Source organism: Oscarella lobularis, chromosome 12 (assembly GCF_947507565.1).
Source record: "Oscarella lobularis chromosome 12, ooOscLobu1.1, whole genome shotgun sequence".
In the NCBI taxonomy this organism is placed as follows: Eukaryota; Metazoa; Porifera; class Homoscleromorpha; order Homosclerophorida; family Oscarellidae; genus Oscarella; species Oscarella lobularis.
The window spans coordinates 1,336,238-1,357,083 of NC_089186.1; the positions used below are offsets into that span (position 1 = coordinate 1,336,238).

At 44.0% G+C, this 20,846-nt stretch overlaps 2 protein-coding genes, 3 long non-coding RNA genes and 1 pseudogene across 19 annotated transcripts; 1 reads left to right on the top strand and 5 right to left on the bottom strand.

Moving 5' to 3' along the window:
- Positions 1 to 745: 745 nt before the first annotated feature.
- On the top strand, positions 746 to 2,302 carry LOC136194254 (uncharacterized). Of its 9 annotated transcripts, none has more exons than XR_010671576.1 (6): positions 752 to 837; positions 898 to 949; positions 1,015 to 1,198; positions 1,257 to 1,327; positions 1,377 to 1,901; positions 1,957 to 2,302. It is a non-coding gene; the product is annotated as an uncharacterized lncRNA (long non-coding RNA). The 9 variants fall into 9 exon arrangements; XR_010671578.1 differs by having other exon boundaries at positions 758 to 837; positions 997 to 1,198; XR_010671581.1 differs by having other exon boundaries at positions 758 to 837; positions 902 to 949; positions 997 to 1,198.
- On the bottom strand, positions 2,275 to 5,482 carry LOC136194255 (uncharacterized). Of its 4 annotated transcripts, none has more exons than XR_010671583.1 (13): positions 5,386 to 5,482; positions 5,256 to 5,333; positions 5,128 to 5,199; positions 4,923 to 5,081; positions 4,797 to 4,869; positions 4,141 to 4,744; positions 4,008 to 4,084; positions 3,861 to 3,946; positions 3,663 to 3,791; positions 3,360 to 3,616; positions 2,944 to 3,307; positions 2,764 to 2,896; positions 2,275 to 2,692 (listed from the first exon to the last, which is right to left on the bottom strand). It is a non-coding gene; the product is annotated as an uncharacterized lncRNA (long non-coding RNA). The 4 variants fall into 4 exon arrangements; XR_010671584.1 differs by having other exon boundaries at positions 2,944 to 3,047; positions 3,102 to 3,307; positions 3,861 to 4,084; XR_010671585.1 differs by having other exon boundaries at positions 3,675 to 3,791; positions 3,861 to 4,084.
- Positions 5,483 to 5,526: 44 nt separating this feature from the next.
- LOC136193550 (death-associated protein kinase dapk-1-like) lies at positions 5,527 to 9,757 on the bottom strand. 2 transcript variants are annotated; one of them, XM_065982464.1, is made up of 17 exons: positions 9,683 to 9,757; positions 9,485 to 9,619; positions 9,300 to 9,428; positions 9,154 to 9,252; positions 8,999 to 9,103; positions 8,847 to 8,948; positions 8,699 to 8,797; positions 8,547 to 8,651; positions 8,370 to 8,489; positions 8,221 to 8,319; positions 8,063 to 8,170; positions 7,946 to 8,011; positions 7,266 to 7,898; positions 7,022 to 7,216; positions 6,105 to 6,971; positions 6,007 to 6,052; positions 5,527 to 5,955 (listed from the first exon to the last, which is right to left on the bottom strand). In XM_065982464.1, the coding sequence occupies exons 2-17, from the start codon at positions 9,596 to 9,598 to the stop codon at positions 5,657 to 5,659; spliced, it is 3,186 nt and encodes a 1,061-aa protein (XP_065838536.1). In that variant the 5' UTR covers positions 9,599 to 9,619; positions 9,683 to 9,757; the 3' UTR covers positions 5,527 to 5,656. The 2 variants fall into 2 exon arrangements, with proteins under 2 accessions (XP_065838536.1, XP_065838537.1); XM_065982465.1 differs by lacking the exons at positions 8,999 to 9,103; positions 9,154 to 9,252; positions 9,300 to 9,428; positions 9,485 to 9,619; positions 9,683 to 9,757 and having other exon boundaries at positions 8,547 to 8,649.
- A 45-nt stretch (positions 9,758 to 9,802) lies between these two features.
- LOC136193549 (death-associated protein kinase 1-like) lies at positions 9,803 to 14,962 on the bottom strand. Of its 3 annotated transcripts, none has more exons than XM_065982462.1 (19): positions 14,838 to 14,962; positions 14,647 to 14,769; positions 14,469 to 14,594; positions 14,321 to 14,422; positions 14,166 to 14,270; positions 14,016 to 14,117; positions 13,857 to 13,955; positions 13,702 to 13,806; positions 13,529 to 13,645; positions 13,366 to 13,473; positions 13,210 to 13,314; positions 13,094 to 13,159; positions 12,408 to 13,037; positions 12,163 to 12,357; positions 11,231 to 12,094; positions 11,116 to 11,161; positions 10,763 to 11,058; positions 10,527 to 10,703; positions 9,803 to 10,348 (listed from the first exon to the last, which is right to left on the bottom strand). In XM_065982462.1, exons 2-17 carry the CDS (start codon positions 14,758 to 14,760, stop codon positions 10,766 to 10,768), a joined length of 3,177 nt encoding a protein of 1,058 aa, XP_065838534.1. In that variant the 5' UTR covers positions 14,761 to 14,769; positions 14,838 to 14,962; the 3' UTR covers positions 9,803 to 10,348; positions 10,527 to 10,703; positions 10,763 to 10,765. The 3 variants fall into 3 exon arrangements, with proteins under 3 accessions (XP_065838534.1, XP_065838533.1, XP_065838535.1); XM_065982461.1 differs by having other exon boundaries at positions 10,758 to 11,058; positions 11,116 to 11,167; positions 11,228 to 12,094; XM_065982463.1 differs by lacking the exons at positions 9,803 to 10,348; positions 10,527 to 10,703; positions 11,116 to 11,161 and having other exon boundaries at positions 10,891 to 11,058.
- An 842-nt stretch (positions 14,963 to 15,804) lies between these two features.
- Positions 15,805 to 19,420, bottom strand: LOC136193985 (serine/threonine-protein kinase TNNI3K-like; annotated as a pseudogene).
- Positions 19,421 to 19,537: 117 nt separating this feature from the next.
- Positions 19,538 to 20,731, bottom strand: LOC136193661 (uncharacterized). Its single transcript, XR_010671412.1, has 7 exons — positions 20,650 to 20,731; positions 20,420 to 20,521; positions 20,269 to 20,367; positions 20,118 to 20,213; positions 19,983 to 20,070; positions 19,829 to 19,927; positions 19,538 to 19,775 (listed from the first exon to the last, which is right to left on the bottom strand). It is a non-coding gene; the product is annotated as an uncharacterized lncRNA (long non-coding RNA).
- Between the last annotated feature and the right edge of the window lie 115 nt (positions 20,732 to 20,846).

The following is a 20,846-nucleotide window of genomic DNA, read 5'->3' on the forward strand; positions in this document are numbered from 1 at the left end:
CCGAACACCCTCAGTACGGTATCTATTTCTTTTTACTCTAATTTTAGGAAAGCTGATGGGCATAATGTGCATCACACCGCCTAACCATGGCATGCATTATTTTCCGCAAAACCCTACAATTAGCTAATTTGACCTCTCATGCGACACAGAGCTACCCTTTGAAGGCTTCCTAGCCCTAACTTCTGCCCCTTCAGGTGTTCGTGGTCACGAGGCCTATTATCAGCTCGCAGTTGGGTTTGCGTGCTGCGAGGTTTGCGTGCTGCGAGCGAAGCTCGCAGCACGACAAACCCAACGTGCTCCTTTACTGCGTTCCCTTGATAAACGTTACTAAGTAAGCTCATTGTTATGTGCCCGTTATGTTTAATAGTATTTATTCTTGGCGGCAAGCATAGATATATCAGTATATTGTTATATCTATGCTGCAAACTATTGAACACAATCCGGGGTTACTATCTACTGTGACGTCACGTTTTCGGTAGCATTTTCTTCAAAATACGGGAGATTATGACATCACAATGAATGTGATGTCATAAAGGAACCTTTGTCTGTGATTGGCCTAAGAGCGATTGTGACGTGAGCGTGACCGACAGACAGACAGACAGAAAAACGAGATTTTGCCCGATCACGTTTGAGAGCCCCTCCCACCAGGGCGCGCGCGGGCTTTTCCGGTGGGAGGGGTGGGAGGGGAATTAAATGAATCAATGCTGGTTATTTAGCGCGCTTTGGCTCATTTTGCTTTTGCGCTTTCTTTGCGATTTTTACACAGAGAAGGCGATTTTCAAACGGAATTCGACGTGACGAGAAGACAAAATACCAACGGAAATACAGGTTAGCAAGGTGAGGCCTCCTACGGGGAAACGAAGGCAAAACCTCTCATTGAGTCATTCACGATGTAAGGAAGAAGTCCCTTGGCCACAATCGGGTTCCAGCTCACCAAAACAAGCCGAAGGTATGGCCGTTTTCTCGGAGAACGCGTAAGATTCTTTGCGTTTGAAGCTCAGAATCTCATCGTAGTTATCCTCACCACATGGAACAGTGAAACCTTGCTGATTCGCGTCATTCGCCGTATAGCAAGTGCATGTTCTTCACGAGAGCACGGCAGCATCGTCGATTGAAGCAGGAGTGGCCCAAAAAAAAGCGTAGGGTCTATCGTAGATACAGGGTCTTGGTCTCCTTTTCCAAACGCGATATTGAGAAAGTAGGACTCCCCATGCACATGCATAGCTCTCACTTCTCACGTCTTTCGTCATATATAGCATACGATGGCTATTGAATACAAGGGACTAATTATAAGAAACGATGTGGTGAATCGACGCGAAAAGTTTAGGTTCGCTCGCGTTTTTGGTTGTGGCTTTTTTGACGTCATAAATCTCTAGAGACACCGTTGTTATATGTTTCGTATCGATTTGGAGCAAGGGATCAATGCGACGATGCACGGCGGATTGGCGCGGGGGTAAGAACGTTTTCCCACTTCACTTCTCCTTGTCTTCTCCTCCACGTCGTTTTTATATTGATATGCAGTGTTGGAGAAACAGTGGCACTTGGAAGCATCGTCTATTGTAATATATATACCATGGTATGTATAACACGACTGAGAACCCGCATTGCCGGACGAACGTGATCTGTCACCTGACTCCGATTACGTTTTCTAGCCTGTTATAAAGAAGCACTCCTAAAGGATCAACGTGCCTTCGCCTTCATCGCATTTACAAAGCATATTTCTTATTGCTCTGAATAAACTAATAACACGTGATTACTAGGAAGATAAACGTACTGTCTGACTGTTCTCCCGAAGGCTGTAATTTCCGCTCGAGTTGGACATTAGTCGTGCGGCTATTACTAATCTCGTCAGACTCGACTGTTTGCGTGGAATCGTTTCTGAACGCTCGTAGCCTTCTCCTGTAGGTATACTGTATTTACTTCAGAAATAAAACATGATTTCTCTTTCTTTATTAGCTATGCGTTTGTTCAATCAATATTGATATGACGGCAACGAAGAAGAAACGCGTGAGGATGTGTTAGGGAAAGGGATTGGTACTTTCACGCTGGCTTTGATGTCTAAGAGACGTATATTGACCATCCCAATTGAAGAGAACGACAGACGTTTTTTGCACGAGGTTTTGTAGTGTAGCAGGCGCATAACACGAGCACACGTCGTTTTGTTGCGCGAGTAGGGACCCTGGGGGCTTAGGTTAGATTAGATAGGTTATATTAGATAGGGCAACGGCGGGGTGGTGCACCCCGCGTGCGCTGCCGCCGCCATGGAGCACAGGGAGAGGTACAGACAATTTATTGAAATAAAGAAGAAAAAAATGACATTGTTTCCCCTCTTGCGCGGGCAGTTTATTTGACGGGGTCATGCCCAGGACCCCGAAAGGAGCAGTTTTTGAAAGAGTCTTGCTCAGGACCCTTTGGATGCAGTTTTTTCTTGGGAGATCATGCCCAGGACCCCCGTTCCTACAGAAAATAATTAAATAAAGGAAGAGAAATGACAAAGAAGATATTACCTTCAAGATTATTTTGTCGTCTGACTCAGTTACGCCGATAAAAACTAAGTCTTCTATATGGTACGCTTTCTTTGTGCCTGTGCTACAACTAGAAGCCGCTTTAAAACCACGTCAGTCTCATTGACTTCTTGAGACATGGCAGTCCGGATGTCAAGCAAACACGTCGTTCCGAGTGCGCGACGAGTCTGTAAAAAGATCAGCGGGCGAGATGAGGAGTCATTAGATGCGTGCGGCCAAAATAAAGGAAAAAAAATACTTTATCGAGGGCGCATCTGTTCGTTCGTTCGTTAGTCGCTGTCGTTACGTAGGCCATTTTCGCAGTCGATAGAGCGCTTTCACTCTCGCTTCACAAAGGGGCCTTCACGTACCGTCGCTCAACAGTAAACGGCCTGAGAAAGGAAAACGAGTTTGGGTCCAAAACGGGGTCCCCACCTACTTTGTCCTTGAATAGAAAACATTCTGATTTGAGAGCGCAGGTAAAACGAAGCGGTTTATCGCAGACGCGAGGTTTCTGGTTCGAACAGGCAAGCGAAGCGCCGTCTTTTGCGACGCGGATACGTTTTTAGGGATTCGTATCTCTAAGAAGCCTGGTACCTTTCGATGAAATCGAAATAATGCGATCACGACGCACTAGGCTATCTTCGGCCTCCGGGCGGGTCTCCGGAGGGGTTACTTTCCCAACGAGATCCCTCATAAATGGACGCCAGCGTCTTAATTTCACCGGCCCCGACTTTTGGGCTAGAACGTCGCCCTAAGAAGACGCCCGATTGCATACTGATCTCAATAACCTCCCCCGCCCTCTAAAAACGAAAATTAAATCCTTGCAATTAATTTTTAATTGATGTACTGTACCTTTCTATAGAACGTTGAATATTTCGTTTCTTGACAGACAATGCATTCCGGCGACTTTTCCGTCTGGCACCCAAACAGCTCAAGTCAAAAGTTGTACGTATATTTTCTGAAATTATTAATTAAAAATATCTATGAGGTTTTGACTCTGGCCTTGGCCTTTTTGCGCTTAGCCACAAATTTTTAAATTTGAAAGCTCAGTGTTTATTGTAGCGCAAAAACCTGAAACAATTCATTCCTTTGAAATGCATTATCGGTATCTAGATAACTCAATAAATGAAAATAAATAAAATATTATTTCCCCACCCAAATGGTCACCGATTTGACTTTCGTGTATGGAATAGGCCCGAGGCATAAAATAACACTCAGACGAGACGAACATCTGATCCAAAATGAGTACAGTACGTGCTGCTCAACGTAAATGACCACGTGACACTACAGTCACATAAACCCATAAACCTACATTCAAAATAATCGAGCCCCGCCCACTCGTTCTCTTCTTACGTTGAAGTGCTGCGGCTTTCAGCTGCGGAGACAGACTTGAGAAGCGCTCCCTTGCGGATGAAAATTCGGCCTGGAACTAGGAGCGTCTGCGCGGAATGCACGCGCTTCGATTTTTTACCACGAATGGGGGCCCCGTGAGAATATTACGCATTCTCCCTGAAAGCGGTCTTGTATTTAGGCAATTTTCCATTGGTTGAAATCGAATTGAGTCACGGGATTTCTTCCTGGAGGTGGGATTTCGAGTTTTTGCTTTTTTTTTTGACCCTCGATGAGGCTTCACCTTGCTGATGTGTACTTCTGTTGGCAGTTTGACTTGTCGTCGCGTCGATTTCCGCCAGTACATCGCCTTCTTCTGTGTCAAAATCGAAAGAAAACACAAAAGAAGATGAACAAAAGCGCGCTAAATAACCCGCATGGATTCATTTAATTAATATTAATTGAGAACACCGACTTTCATGTTTCCATTCGTCTCACTGAATTTCGTCTCCTAAAGATAAAAAGAGCAAACACATTACATCAAAAGCTCAGCAACGTCCAAGCTAGCCAGCCACTCAGAAAGAGAAAATACAAACAATTAATAAGACGAAGTCTATTTACGGCCACACAACGATTCATATTTCAACCTAATTGCTCTTCGGTTCACTTCAAATTCCTCAAATCATCCAAGAAGCTGACCCACTCTGGGTGATTCTGTTCTGTTCCACAATTTCAACACTTCGGTCATACGAGCGATGTTGTGACGAAAGTGCTCATAAATATATTGAACATCGCCTGAGCTGATAAGACAGGCACCAAGATTTTCTCATAATGATCCGCTGAGGATTCGGTCTACGACCAAAACGCGGGCAGTAGCACAGCATTCCGTATCATACGGAATGTTCTTCCTAATATCGTGAATGCGAGGTTTTGCTCTTGTTTCCCCTCAGGAGGCCTCACCTTCTGGAACAAATCGAGGGAAACAAGCGGCGATACGTTGATCGCTTTGCTGGACGAGCGAAGAGTACGTAGACTATAAGGAAAAATGTTATCGTTGTGAATTGTTTTCGATATCGCTTCGTTTACCGTGCCGCCGTTTTTCCGCTTGTCGCCACGCCGCGGCGGAGACTCGCTTCGGCTCGGACGAAGCCGGTCGGATTGAAGGGAAGCGATAGGGGCAATAGGGGACGGCGAGGAAAGCGATAAACGTACGTAGCCCCGGTGCAGTTCATCGATTCCCGGCATCTAGAGAAGCGAATCAGCGCGAGGAAACGAGAGGAAATCGACGCACCGCTTTGATTAGTTTCACAATAGATTTCGCCGTTCATGCGGTTGGGATAACGTTGGAGGAGATTGATAGCGTCTACGATGAGATTCGGGGCTTCAAACACAAATGACGCCCTTGTGTGGGAATCTTACGCGTTCTCCCTAAAAGCGGCCATCGATTCGGCTACTTTTTTGGTGGCTGAATGCCGATTTTGCCAATGAGGCTTCTTCCTGACATCGCGAATGAGAGGTTTTGCTCTTGTTTCCCCTCAGGAGGCCTCACCTTGCTGACGCCTACTTCTGTAGGCAGCTACAGTCCTCTCGTCACATTTCCGCTTGAACATCATTTCTATGGTGACAGAATGGAAAGAAAACACAAAATGAAAATGCGCAAACGCGCGCTAAATAACATCATTTACGAACTAACGATTTAAATTGAATTGAAGCCCATATTATGCAAAATAAGTAACAAAACCCAAGAAAGCTCTGCAGCGTCAGTTGGACATAGCAGCGAGCCACACAAAAATAAAAAATACATAAAAGTAGAAAACAAGCTACTTACGACCATAAAGCTCTTCAAATTTCGTATTGATAGCTCTTCGGCTGACGCCAACCTGCTTAAATCGTGCTAAAAGCTTGCCTACAGTTGGGGCATTTTCTGCTTTCTTGCTCCATGACTCCAGCACCTTGAACATGCGAGAGACCTTGCTGCGAGTGGAGTCGCGAATCTCATCGATATCATCAGAAGAAATGCCAAGTAGAACACCGATATCTTCCCATTTTGACGCTTTGGTGGCAGCGCATGTTCTCATTAAATCGTCTGGTACCAATTCATCGTCAGAAGGAAAAGAGTCTAAACAAAGACCATTAATTTAATGAAGCAATATTTCTACATAACCCGTACCCGTGTTGACTCTAGCTTCGATGGGACTTGCAGAAATGACCATGGGCTATACGTAAACCAGTGAGTTCTGCTTTCTATATTTATATATAATTAATTACCTTAGAAGAATCCTCTTCAACTTCAATGATTACCAAGTCTCGGACACGACAATCATTGCGCTTCTCTGGTCGAGTTGAAAACAAGATGTGATTGAGAGCTCTGTCGTTGAGCTTCTTATCCACTTCACTGTACGAGTAAATGGCCGGATCTTCGTCAAGTCGTCGGAGATGAGAACTGTCCAAATAGAACCAGTTTAGAATAACTCCCGGGCTCCTTTCATCGCATGCCGTGGCAATCATCGACTTTAGCTCGTCTAGAAACTGCTTTGCCACTTCATGACCAGCACTCTTGCTCGACCAGCGAAGGATAATGTCGATGCAACAGTGCTCTTTTTTTATTCCATATTCGATGAGACTTTCGACCTTTTTGTCATCGACGATCCTCACCAACTTGACGCCGTCTTTCCACGCCTCGTAACTCGTGTTGGGAAGGCGAGAGCAGCGAGATTGGAAGACGGCGAACGACGACGGTGAAATGATGTCGACAGAGCGGAGGCATTCGTATCGTTGTCCACGATACACGTCCATCGTCAAATGTTCACCCCAGGCGTCAGCAGGAACTTTATCATTAAGAAGAGCGTTAATCTGGTAGACTCCGGGCATGTCTTTCACCGGAATGCACAGATCCAGTTCGAGAAGAACTTCGATTGCTTCGTCAACTGTCACCACAAACGGAGACGGCGTGCCCTTTTTCGTGAGATAATTTTCAAAGAGTCGCAGAGCTGATTCCATGTCTTTTATGGACGCCTTGCCGGAGTTTTCACGAGGCATGCCGAATACGAAGTTGGGTGGAGCGAGAAGAGGACCAATCACGTTGTGACACAGCCAAAGTGGTCGAACACAAATTCGACGACCCAGATTAATAATCTATGTAAAAATAATACACGATACAAAGAAAACATCAATTGAATACTTACTATTCCGGACGAGTCAAGATATTCAACGGCTACTTTTTTCTCGTCCTCGGCCAATTTGATGCCAACTTCTTCAGCGACCCACTTCACGAATTCATCAGCCGTCAGGAAGTAAGCCAATGGACTCTTTCTCTTCTCATTAGAAAGAGAAAGATACTCCTCAATGGCGTAGCACAGTTTTGGAACATCATTTGCTTCCTAGGCAATATTAAATCTCAAAATAAATATTAATTATAGTAATTACTACCTTGAGCATTTCTTCGCGAATTTGTTTAAGTATTTTTCGGCAGCCATTCATGCATTCTGATTGGCTTTTACTGCAATCCATTTTTATCACGTGAGAAATTTTAAACGTATCTTCAAATTCTTTTCGAAGAATTTCGACGACTTCTTCGAGCTTGACGCTCACATTGATTCCCACCTCTTCATTGAAACAAATCAGATTGAAAATCACGACGAGACGGATGAGTGACGTCAAGTGAGGCGGAAGCGTACGCAATGCTGCCTTAGAGAACGCACACCAGAATCGCCCTCTTTCTAGAAGATGAAGAACCGATTCTGACGTCATCTTCTCTCCCTCTCGAATTGGAAGAATAAGACAAAACATTGTATTGGACTTTTGAAAAAAGAGACCATGTGCGCTGTGGAATGTCGGTTGGGCGCCAAAGTCCCACGCCGATCCTTTTCCAACTCCCGGAATTTGGCAATTGTGAATTTCAACGCCCGGTGTACGATCTTCTTCTTTGGGTAGGAGTCGATTGAGTTGAAGAAGAGAAATCACGAACGTTGTCTTTCCCGCCATTTCGCTTCCAATTACGCAAAATTTAATTGAATCTGGACGAACCATTTCTCGTTGAAGAACGGAAAATCGGGCGGCGTCCTAATACATTAATTACATACGGGAACTCAATCAAAATGATGACGTACGTAATGCTGTCGAAGGAGAGCTCTGGTTTCACCATCATTGGCCACCTCATAAGGTGTCTTTCCGTCCTGAAGTTCACGTTTATAAAATCTTTTTAATTAAAAATGAAAACAAGTCACCTTGTCTTGACACGTGACGTCAACACCCTTCCTAATCAATAGATCAATAATTGACTTGTCTACCTTTGAAAGACACTTTGCAGCTATATGCAATGCATTTTGTTTGTTCTGCAAAGATTTGAATAGAGAACGAGTGAGGAATGAGAATTCTGACTAACTTTATCTCTGGCAGAAACATCAGCTCCTAATTCAATTAGCTCCTGAATGATGATAAAAGAAGGATGATCACATGCAAACAATAGAGGTGTCATTCCCTTCTAAAAATAGAATTGCAAAACGAAAATGAAAAATGTTGTAAGAACGCGACCTCATTAACAGAATAGATATCAATGTTTTTCTCAGTCACAAGACAATGAAGAACATCTTTCACTTCGTCATCTTCACAGTTTGCGTGCCAGGTGGCATAAAACAAAGCCGTCATCCCTTCCTGAATAAAAGACGGCGATTTGTAGATTGACTTTGTAGCAAATAAACAACATCTCACGTGATCTTTTGCTTGACAGTCAGCTCCTTTTTCATCCAAGTAGCGAACTTTCAATGAACGATCAATAGAACTTTGACACGCCAACATAAAAGGCGTTTTGCCCCTCTGATGGTGAAGTAAGAATAAAAGTATCAAATTTGAAATCTACTAACCTTGTTGATGCTATTGACATGAGCATTGTGTTTCAAAAGCCATTTCACTCCAAAAATGCTTCCAGCCGAGCAGGCAAGATGCAGAGGAGTGTTCCCATGCTATTACAAATATTGCACATGTAGCAAACAAAAGCACATCATATATCACCTGACTAGTAGCGTTGACACTCAATCCCTTTTCATTGACAAGATAATGAAAAATCTCGTCCGCTTTTTCAGATGACGAAAACTGATTTTCAGCTGCAAAAACCTATCAATCAAAAGTTATTGTTGCGAGAGGGTTGATATCAATTCTGTTACAATATCACGTGGTGACGTAATGTAGCCATGTTCCTCGAGATAGAGCATTTTCTTCATTGTGTCAACGGAACTTGCACAGGCTAGAGAATATGGCGTATGTTCCCACTAAACAAGAGTGATGAGTGCAACCATCTAAAATCAATTCCAAGTCATACTCCGTCTTTCACGTTGATCTTTGCACCGTGAGTGACGAGCCATTCAACGCCAAAAATATTTTCCCACTCGCACGCACAGTGAAGAGGGCGGAGTCCTTCCTGCGGCCACGCATCAATTAATTTACCAATCCAAAACGTATTCATACCTCTGATTCCTTTTCAATGTGTTGATTTTGTTGCGCAAGCGCATAGCTGAGCCACTCATCGGCTTCCTCCGCCGTCTCAAACTCTCTTCCCGCCACATAGTGAAATAACGACAAGTCATAGTCGAGGTACTAACGGAAAGGATAATACAGTGGTGTGCAGCGATGAAAACGCGACTTCTACATACCTTAGAGAACTGCTCAGATCGAAATCCTTTTTCCGTAGAAAGAAAACTCTTGATTTCATCGCCATTTCTCTTCTCGATTATCTCGGTCAATCGCTCGATCGCGGACGATATCATTTTCGAGATCCGTCTGGGCCTCTGTCAACAACAATCAGCCAATAACAACGATTACCGTTCGATGATTGTACGAATTCGTTTTACGGTTTTTTGGCGACGCTCGCTGTTCGATCACACTACGCGTCCTTACTAGTCTACTCAGCCTCGACTTACTTTCGGCGAAGAGAAGAAGGAAGCCATTGCGACAAAGAATGTCAAACGCATGCGCATTCGGCTTAGTCTCTTGTCCAAAGTAGTGACGTCACAGATCTGAATGAATCAATAGTACAATTAAAATCAACTATCAAACGTTTTCAAACGAGAACGAGTTTTCTATAAACAGCGCGAAATGAATTCCTCCAACGAAGCCCGAACTCTCCTCATTTCGCCCCAAGTTCAAAGGACAATAAATTCAAAACAGAATCCCACCCACTGCCAAACCATGTAATTTTTGCCGATTATGTACCTTGGAAGAATCGCATTGAGCTGATTCTGTTCTGTTCCACAATTTCAACACTTCGGCCATACGAACGATGTTGTGACGAAAGTGCATGCTCATAAAGATATTGAACATCGCCTGAGCTGATAAGACAGGCACCAAGAATGTCTCATAATGATCCGCTGAGGATTCGGGCTATGCCCAAAACGCGGGCAGTAGCACAGCATGCACGCTCCCCCCCACCCTATAGCTGCATGCCTACACCCAAAAGGGATGCGACAAACTTCACTCAGTTGCACCATAATTAATGATAGAGAATTTTTCCGTCAGCCCTGAAAAACATAGCGTGTTAGCTAATGCTCATTGGATTTGATTGCTCATGCTACTAGTTTAGGTACTAGCGAACTCTTTTTTTATAGAAGCTTAGCAAGGAATATGTGCGTCGCAATTTTAAGGAAGAAGCTGCTGCTGATGACCTCTGCATTACTTCAAAGCGATTTTCGGCTTTACCTCATGCATTCTGACGCAGAAAATGCCTCACGAATGAGGCAATACTGCAATACTGCAATTTCTGAAACTGAGATGCCAAACAAGAGGCAAATTCTTAATTAATAATTGCTGTCGTCATGCCGTTGCTCATTTTCCCTAGGCTGCTAATACCCGTCGACGCTTGCTCTGCGGCGATTTCTGCGACAAAAAAAAGAAAAGTTAAAAGACAAAATTGCATTGTTTATACAGTACGTGACTTTCTAATTCTCAGACATTTCTTCGAATTCCCTTTCGATAGCTTTCCGGCTGACACCAACTAGCCTAAACGTTGACAGCAGCTGACGCACTGTTGGCGATTTTGCTGCTTTTTTCCACAATTCCAGAACCTTGAATGTACGAGTGAAGTAGCTTGAAGTTGAGCCGCGAATCTTATCGCAACTGGCCGAACCGACGTCGAGGTAAATACCGACGTCTTCCCATTTGGACCCTGCAACGGCAGCGCATGCTTTCATCAAATCACCTGGTACCAGCTCATCGTCAGCGGGAAACGAGCCTAAAGAAAAAGACCGAACCCAAATTTTTGAAACATGCCGTAGTAGAAGTGAATTACGTAAAACGCGATGACTCTGAATGACATCGGCCGAAGTGACCTCAGCCTTATATACCGTAGGTGCAAAGCAAACTAAGTTTAGAGAGAATTACCCTTGTGCATTTTATTAGTCTACCTCTGAGTCACTCTCTCCGACGATCACCAAGTCTCTGATAGACGAACGATGACGTTTTTCCGGACGAGTAGAAAACAAGATGTCGTCGAGAGCCTTCTCATTCACTTTCTGATCGACTTCACTCGACGAGTAAGTGGCCGGATTGCTGCCGAGTCGTCGAAGGGAAGAACTGTCCAAATAGAACCAGTTAAGAGCAACTCCCGGACTTCTTTCGTCTGACGCTCGAGCGATCATTGCTTTCAGCTCGTTGAGGAATTCCTTGGCAACGGCCTCACATTCGACTTTGCTTGACCAGCGAAGGATGACGTCAATGCCATGGTGTCCCATTTTAACTCCCAATTGGATCAGACACTCGATTACTTTGCTACCGACGATTCTCACTAATTTGACGCCGTCCTTCCAAACCTCGTGGCTCGTATTGGTCAGACGAGAGAAGCGAGACTGAAGAACGACAAACGACGAAGGTGAGATGATGTCGACGGGGTGGACGCACTCGTATCGTTGGCCACGATACACGTCCATCGACGAATCTTCCTTCCAGGCGTCGCAAGAAATAGAATTATCAAGAAGAGCCGGAATCTGATACACTCCTGGCGTGTTTTCCACCGGAATGCACAGTTCGAGGTCGAGAAGAACTTCAATTGCTTCGTCGGCAGTCACCGAAAATTGAGACGGGACGCCCTTTTGCTTGAGATGATGTTGAAAAGCCATCAAAGCCGATTCGATGTATTCTCTCGACGCCTTTCCGCATTTTTCCGCAGCCGGCATGCCGAATAGAAAATAGGCCGGAGCAAGAAGAGGACCGATCACGTTGTGACAAAGCCAGAACGGACGAACGCAAATTCGACGACCCATATTAACGACCTGCGTGTACGTAAAAATAATAAAAATAAAGAAACAATTTTAAATAATTTTAAATAAAAGTTACTCACAATTCCCGAAGAGTCAAGATATTCGATAGCAACTTTTTTCTCGTCGTCAGATAACTTAATGCCAACTTCTTCAGCGACCCATTTCTCGAATTCTTTGGCTGTGAGAAAATAGGCCAATGGACTCTTTTGACTTTCTTCGGGAAGAGAAAGTCGTTCCTCAATGGCGTGACACAGTTTTGGAACATCATCTGCTGCCTGTGCATAATACATTGTTTAATTAAGAAGAAACATTATTCAGTCATTACCTCGAGCATTTCTTCGCGAATTATTTTCAGTTTTTCTCGGCAGTCATTCATGCGAACGGATTGGCTCTTACTGCAATCCAATTCAATCACGTGCGAAATTTGAAACGTGTCATCGAACTCTTTTTGAAGAACTTCGGCGACTCGTTTAAACTGGAATCTCACCTCAATTCCCGCCTCTTCACTGAGACCAATCAAATTGAAAATCATAAAAAGTCGAATTAACGACCCCAGGTGCGACGGAAGCCTTCGCAACGAAGCCTTGGCGAACGCACACCAAAAACGCCCTTCTTCAAGAAGATTGACAATTTCTGACGTCATATTCCTTCCCTTTCGAAATGGAAGAACGAGAAAGAACATTGTATTGGATTGCTGAAAGAAGAGCCCATGAGCGCTATGGAAGGTGGATTGAGATCCGAAGTCCCACGTCGTTCCTTTGCCAACTCCAGGTATATGGCAATTATGAATTTCAATGCCGGCTGTGCGATCTTCCAGTTCCACTGGAGGACGATCGAGTTGAAGAAGTGAGTTGGTAAAGGTCGTCTTCCCAGCCATTTCGCTGCCGATCACACACAGTTTGATTGAATCCGGGCGAACCTTTTGGCGTTGAAGGACCGAAAATCGGACAGCCTCCTATCACACAAACTTATGTAACCGAGAGAAAGAATCGAAATGATATGATGAAGTACGCAATGCCGTCGCAGGTGCATTCTGATTGGACCCCTTTGTGCCAGCTGATAAGGCGTGTTTCCGTCCTGAATTCGCCTTAAAGAAGCCACTCGTTTTTGGAATGAGAATACGTTACCATGTCTTCACACGTGACGTCAACACCCTTCTTGATCAATAGATCAATAATTGACTTGTCAATCGCATAGTTCTCTGCAGCTCTATGCAAGGCATTTTGGTTCCTCTATAGAAATTAAAATAGAGATCCAGAGAGCAACGACATTTCCTGACTAACCCTATCTCTTGCAGAAACGTCAGCTCCCAGTTCAATTAGCTGCTGAATGGCGTGAAAAGAAGGACCATACGAATTATCGCACGCGTCCAATAAGGGTGTCTTTTTCTCCTAAGAAGTAGAAATCTCTGAACAAAATCTCAACGTACTCACGTAAGAATGCCACCTCATCAGCAGAATTGACGTCAATGCCTTTCTTGACAACGAGATACCGAAGAACATGTTTTACGTCCTTTTCACACATTGAGTCAACGGTAGCATAAAACAATGCCGTCTGCCCATTCTGTATAAAAGAACAACGATATGATTACCGACTTTGTAACCGTCATCAAATCCCACCAGATCTTTTGCTAGGCAGTCAGCGCCTCTTTCACCCAAATAAAGCACTTTTGATAAACGATCGACGGAACTTTCACAGGCCAACATGAAAGGCGTTTTCCTATCCTAAAAACAAAATGAAACTAAACTGTCAAACGCTATCTCTTTTAAATAACCTTATTGACGATATTAATAACAGCGTGGTGTTCAACAAGCCATTTCACTCCAAAAATGCTTCCACGCGAGCAGGCACGATGCAGAGCAGTGTTCCCATACTATCAGTGAGACAGATACCTCTTCATAGATGTAGCAAACAAAAGCACATCCTATATCACCCTATCAATAGCGCCGACGCTCGATCCCTTTTCATTGACGATGTGATGAAAAACGTCGTTAGCTTCTTCAGATGAAGCAAATTGACTGGGAGCCGCCCATACCTAGTGAAGCTGATGTCTACTGCCTGACTGTTGATGTCGAAGTTTTACTATGTCACATGGTAGCAAAATATAGCCATGTTCTTCTAGACAGATCAATTTCTTCATTCTGTCTACAGAACTTGCACAGGCCAGAGAATACGGCGAACGTCCATTCTAAACGACGAGCGATGAGTCCAACGACGTGAATCAATTCCAAGTCTTACTCTGTCTCTCACGTTGACATTTGCACCGTGACTGACGAGCCACTTCACGCCGAAAATATTTCCCCACATGCACGCACAGAAAATTGGGCGGAGTTTCGAATACTAGCAAATACGCGTCCATAACTACCAACCCAAAGCGCATTCATACCACTGATTGCTCGTCAATGTTTTGATTTTGCTGCACAAACAAATAGCTGAGCCACTCATTCGCCTCGTCAGCTGATTCGAACTCTCTACCCGCCAAGAAGTGAGGGACTGTCAAGTCATTTCCGAACTAATGAAACGAAATCATGTGCAGCTAGTAGTGAGAAATTATGTCTCCATACCTGCTCACGTCGAAAACCTTTTTCCTTCGAGAGAAAATGTATCACTTCGTCGTAATTTTTCTCGTCCGCTATCTTTATGAATCGGTTGATCGCAGAACGAGCTGATGATGTCATTTTCGAGATCTATCGCGGCGTATGGCAACCACGAGAACCAGTTTCACAAGAACAAAAACACTTTCGGTTATACTTACGCTCTTATTCGTCCGGTAGGTGATGACGACGAATATCAGCAGCAAAGTAGAAACTCTCTGGCCGCTCTCCAGCGTTGGCCGTACGTCTCGAGCCAGACGACGACCGTCGACGACGATCCGTCTGTCTACAATACGGGACACTTTGTCACCTCGCCCACGCAACGAAGGACGAGCGTTCTTATAGCTAAATCTCTTTCTGAGCTAGTTGTTATTTTTATAAACAAATCATCAGTTTAAAATTAGGCCAACATCACCATTTTTTTGTGAGAAATCAATGAGCAAAAAATTCATTTTCGCATCTCAAGCGAAAATGTAGCGAATTTATTACGTCATAACACCACTAGATGCGAAAAACCATAGCTTCTGTTTTGGGTGAGAAAGGGCTAATTACGCGAGAATGAGAGGAACGCCCATCTTCGTTTGACCTCCCTAAGAGCTCGATAACCTAGTCTAGCTACATCTACAGAAGATTTTTCGCGCATGTGCGCTCGTCTGAAGACATCAATTAATTCAAGAAAAACAAAGGAGTTGGGAAAGATACCCTATAATGAAAGAAAAATATTCCAGCCTTCTCCTTGCTGTTATAACATTAAAAATAATTTCACTAAACGCCTCACTCACAATGCTTCGATCAGACGAGTGAAAGAGTCTAATGAGGAAAGTGCCTAGATTTGAGCCTAACAAAAATTTGATCATAACAAGAACCCGAGGGCATGCTGCATTGCCACGATATCGGAAAAAAAGACCGGGCTCTGACAATTTTAGCAGTACTATTGTAAGTATTGCACTTTCATTGATACCTGTACCTGTTTGGACCACTTGAGGAGCTCTCCGACAGTTGCTCAATGAGTTTTCAGCTACCACTCCTTGAGCACCTTCATCATGTGCAAGGTGTTGCCACTGGTGATTTCTCTTCACGTGCATCTAGGTCAATGAGAAACGAGCCAATTGCTTCTTAGAAAAGTAGTATGTACTAATTGATTCTAATCCACATGCATACTGTACTTATGAGTCAAAAAAGCTCAAAACTTAGAAAAGTCTAGCAATACGAACTTACGTAATATAGGCCTGCACAGAGCAACGCTGCGGCAAAAGCGGAAACACCAAACTCACCTGACGCTCTCCGTGCAATCTCCCCTTCACCATTCTCTTAGGATAGCACTGATTATACTCGTCCGATTGCAGAACTCGTTCCAATCGCGCCAAGCACTCGTTCGCAGTCGGCCTCGCGCTCGGATTAACGCCAATCATTTCACGACACATCTTCTTTATTGCGGGATGACCGATCTTTGATGCCTGTTCGAATCGATGACTGGCAACGGGCAGTTCCCCAGTCATCAATTCGGCGAGAGTCACTCCTAGGCTACAAACGTCGGCCATCTTCGTATTACGCTCACCACCGGTGCGGTTTTGTGGGCTACGCTACGGAGCCAAATATTGAGGGCTCAACGGTCCGGCGGAGAGGGAGACCTCGGCAAAGCGAGCGGCGCCCAAATCGCATACTTTCGCCTCCATCATTGACGTCACGACGACGTTTGTACGAGCGTATATCGCCGTGGAGAACGCCGTCGGGTCCGAGTTGATGCAGATAGGTGACCTCAGCTGTGATTCCGGATGCCAGATCGATTTGCTCTCGTAAGGAAAGAAACCACTTGGAACGAAGAGCGGCTCGAATGACGTCAGAAAGCGAGCCTTCGAGAAGTTCGCTTATAATTCGCAGTGGAACGCCGTTCTCCGTCGTGACGCCGCATAGGGAGACGATGTTGGGATGACGAGCTCGAGAGCAGACGGCAATTTCCTGCTCGAACAGACGAAGGTAGTAGTCGCTGTCGAGAAAATCGTAGAAAATTTTCACGGCCACAGGACATCCACGCCAGTAGCCCACGCGAACTTCTATACAAACCCAACCACTCTATCTTTCAAAAGTAATTTATACATTTATTATATTTACCTCCGTATGCACCGTCTCCAAGCTTCATTTCCGTCATTCTGACGTCTCCAACCGGAATCTGAAGAACACTATCCTGTTCTTTAGCCTTTTCAAGCTGCTTTTCTTTTTCTGCTTTTTCTTCGGTAACAGCCCTCAAGTCGGCTAATGTCTCCTCGTAAAGCTCTGCTATTTTGCTAACATATGCAACTGAACTTGAACGAGCAGCACAAAGACGAGTGCTCCAATACCGTGCTCTGTTCTCAAAATGTCGTTTTCTCTTCGTGCGTCTTCAAGAAGAACATTCCTTTCTTCAGTAGCAGTCTTCAAACGACCTTAAAAGAAATCAATCAAATTTTTAAAAAATTGACGGACTAGTACTTGCCTTGCTCCTTTAGAGCTAAAACTAATTTTTCATCATACAACTCGACTAATTTTGCTGGATACAGTCGTCTTTAATTAATTAAGCACTCTCATAACAGCGCAGTAAGCTCGCTCACCCGTAGCATCCACTGCCTTGTTTTTCTCCTCGGATACTTTCAGTTTCGCTGTTGACAAAAACTCTGCTGGCGCAACCAGAAGTATCTACTGATATATTTTTTACCGTGAAGTGCCTCGAGGTTCTTTTCTTTTTCTTTGACCGCATCCTGAGAGAGCGCCAACTCTTCGTCTCTTCTAGCCAACGACTGACCCTTTTTTCCAGGCGTTGAAGCAATTCCATTTCCTAAAATTTCCTTCTGGTTCTTAGGTACAGCCGCATAAAAAACCTCGTTAACTCGAGTAACCACAGTGCCATCCTTCGTTTGACTGAAGAAACCGCTTTTTCGAAGTTCCAGCTCGGCACTAAGCCGAAAGATTTCCTGCTGCATTTCTTCTTTCTCCTAAACACAAATATTTTAAAAATCGTTAATAGAGTCTCACAAGCATTGCTCAGGCGAAGCACAATTCAAAGAATCTTCTGTACACTGGAGAATGTTAATCTAAAACAAGTATATCACGTATGAAACGCCGATGCTTTTAATATCACCCAGAACCTCTTTCAAATATTTGACCGCTTCCCGCACGCACCGCTTCTCTCAAAAATCGCCGACTTTCCTAAATTCAAACAAATTTATTGTTCTGCGTTCAAACTCGCATCCGCTTGCCAGCGAGAGTTCACTGGCTTTTATTCCTAAAGCCACAAAGCGACGAAATAAATCCAGACGCCCTCCAAGGACAGCCATATCCAGAGCGCATTCTCCACGCTTCGTCTTTGCAAATATGTCACAGCAGCCTTCACTCAAAAGCAGATCAATTGCGTTGTCAGAGCCGAATTCAATTGCAGTGAGAAAGGGAGTGCAGTGAGAAAGGGAGTGCAGCCCCACTTCATAATCATTCGCAGAAGAGTCAGATAAACAAGAAAAATTCGCACCTGATCCCGAGCTTCACAATCAGCGCCTTTTGAAATCAACATAGCCGCTATCTTTTCAACGTCGCCTTGGGCTGCCAATTGAAGAACGGCGCTAAGATTCTAGTAGTTTAAGAATACACCATGTTTATCTCATAAACATTAATGTGCGTAAAATTAAACCTGATCCTTCAATTTCGAAATTAACCACTCTGCCATATCGTGACGTCGCTCAACGCAAGCCAATGCCAATGCGCCATTATCTTCCTATACCAGGTAGAAGCAATTATATTGTCACAATGACAATGGAAATCTAATGATCCTACGTAATCAGCAACCCTTGTTCGCCAGATAATTCGCACACTCCTTCTGCCTATGGCAAACGGCGTGTAGAAAAGGCGTTCTGCCTAACTATAAAGTTTGCTTAGTGAGATTGCTATTATGAACATTCTAAATACTTCAAACGAACCCTGTCTTGAGACTCGATAGCAGCGTCTTTTTCAATTAGAAGTTGAACCATTTCTATTTCATCGTAAATCACTGCCCAATGAAGTGAAGTACGACCAAACTAAATCGCACTGGTAGAAACATAAACTAAACGAGATAATTTTTGGCATACGTCGTCTTTTTCGGTCACCGAGCAACCTAAATCAAGAAGTTTTTTTGCCATTTGCACCTGTCCATTTGCACTGGCCGTTGCCAAAGCTCCACCACGGATCTGTAAAACTATATGTAAATTCCGCTATTCTGACTGACGTTGGACTCGAGTAACTTATTCTTCGCTTGTATGTCACATCCTTTCGATATCAACATGTCTAACAATGCCACATTGCCGCTTCCGGCGGAACATAAAATTGGAGTTCTTCCGTCCTGCAACCACAGATTGACATGTGACCGAAATATACGATTGTTAACAAAGAGAAACCACTTACTTCAGACTTGGCTTCAAGCTTGGCACCCTTTCTGATAAGAAACTCTGCTAGCTCAAGACTACCCTTGTCAGCAGCCCAGTGCAAGGAAGTATAGCCATACTAAATAAAATACAGATAATTAAAGTGACACATGTCTAACAACCTACAAAATGGGATTCGTTGACGTCTAATCCGAGTTCAACCAATGTCTGAGCGAGTTTGACGTTTCCGTTCCAACATGCTATGGCCAAGGCTCCATCACCGCGCTATATAATGAGGAAGCAAACAATTAAATCATAATAAAAAATATTATTTTATTTACTTTGTCCTTGACATAAATGTTGCTGCCTTTGGACATGCATAGATTAACAACTTCTAGACGTTGCCAATTGCAAGCCACAAGAAAGGGTGTGTACCCACACTACAAACAATGTCTAAAAACAAATCTTTGCCTTTGAGTTCCTGGTACCTCATGTAGGACTTCGAGTTCAGCGCCCTTCTCAGTAAGAAATTCTGCCAAGTCAAGATGCCCTTTGTCAGCTGCGCAGTGCAAAGACGTGTAGCGACCCTGCAAAAAAGTAAGACAGAACGCAAAACCTACTGGCGATCACGCCACGATAAACTTCATTGATATCCAGTCCCACTTGCACGAGTTTCTCAACAAGTTTGCGGTTACCATTCCAACTTGCCATTACAATGGCTCCATCTCCTAGCTAGACACAATTAAAATACGTGCAATTTATCTAGATAATGTTTACGACTTCACCTTGTCCTTTGCAGAAATATTGCACCCTTTAGATATGAAGAGATCGATCACTTTCATACAATCAGCATCACAAGCCACAATAAAAGGCGTGTTTCCAAACTAAAACATTTACAGTAGTCCTAACAAGCAAGCCGATTTTAGATTATTACGGTACCTCGTCTTCAGCATCGATGGTGGCTCCATTTTCAATAAGATACGCAGCAATTTCGATTAGCTGCGCAATGCAAAGATGTACAGCCATGCTACACAACGTCAAAAGCATCAAAAACGAAGTTATTGTCAATCGTACTTGATGCGTTTCGTCGACAGAGAACCCCATGTCTATCATTTTCACCATAGCAAGATGGCCCCCGAAGCAGGCCAGTGCCAAAGCACCATTGCCATTCTGCCAATAAAGTCAGAGTCGGACTAACAAGCGTGTTGCATGGATGGATTCTCACATTGTTCTTTGCTCGAATTCTGCAACCTTTCTGCACAAACAAATCGACTCCCATTATAGATCCTACACCAGCGGCACAAAGAAAAGCCGTTGCTCCATTCTATCAAGTGCATAACAAACGTTCATTGAACTTCACGAGATGACATTATTACTGGGGAGACTGGACATTCGATGTCCCAACCCAAGGATAGAAAATATTCTGCAACTTCCAAGCGATTGCATGAAATGCCGAGAGATATAGCACTGACGCCTTTCTGAAAGGAAAGAAAATTGCTAAAATAAACCCCAGATTAATTATATATAAGAATTCCTCCGTTTTCAAAACGGATTTGCTTTGTAGCGTAATAAAAACAGTGGCTGCAACCACTTCTTGAGAACTTACTTCGTTTACCACCGTTCTCCACTTCGTCGGCCGGTTCTAGCCTCGCGTGCCAGGCGCCTCTCCTCTGATCCCGGATAAACCCGGGGAGGAGAAGCGCCTGGACGCACTTGTATCACGTGTCTTACCCTATAGTACATGTGACCCTTCATTCGGCCACGCCTCGCTCAACGTAGAGCGTTGCTTCGATGGCTCGAAAA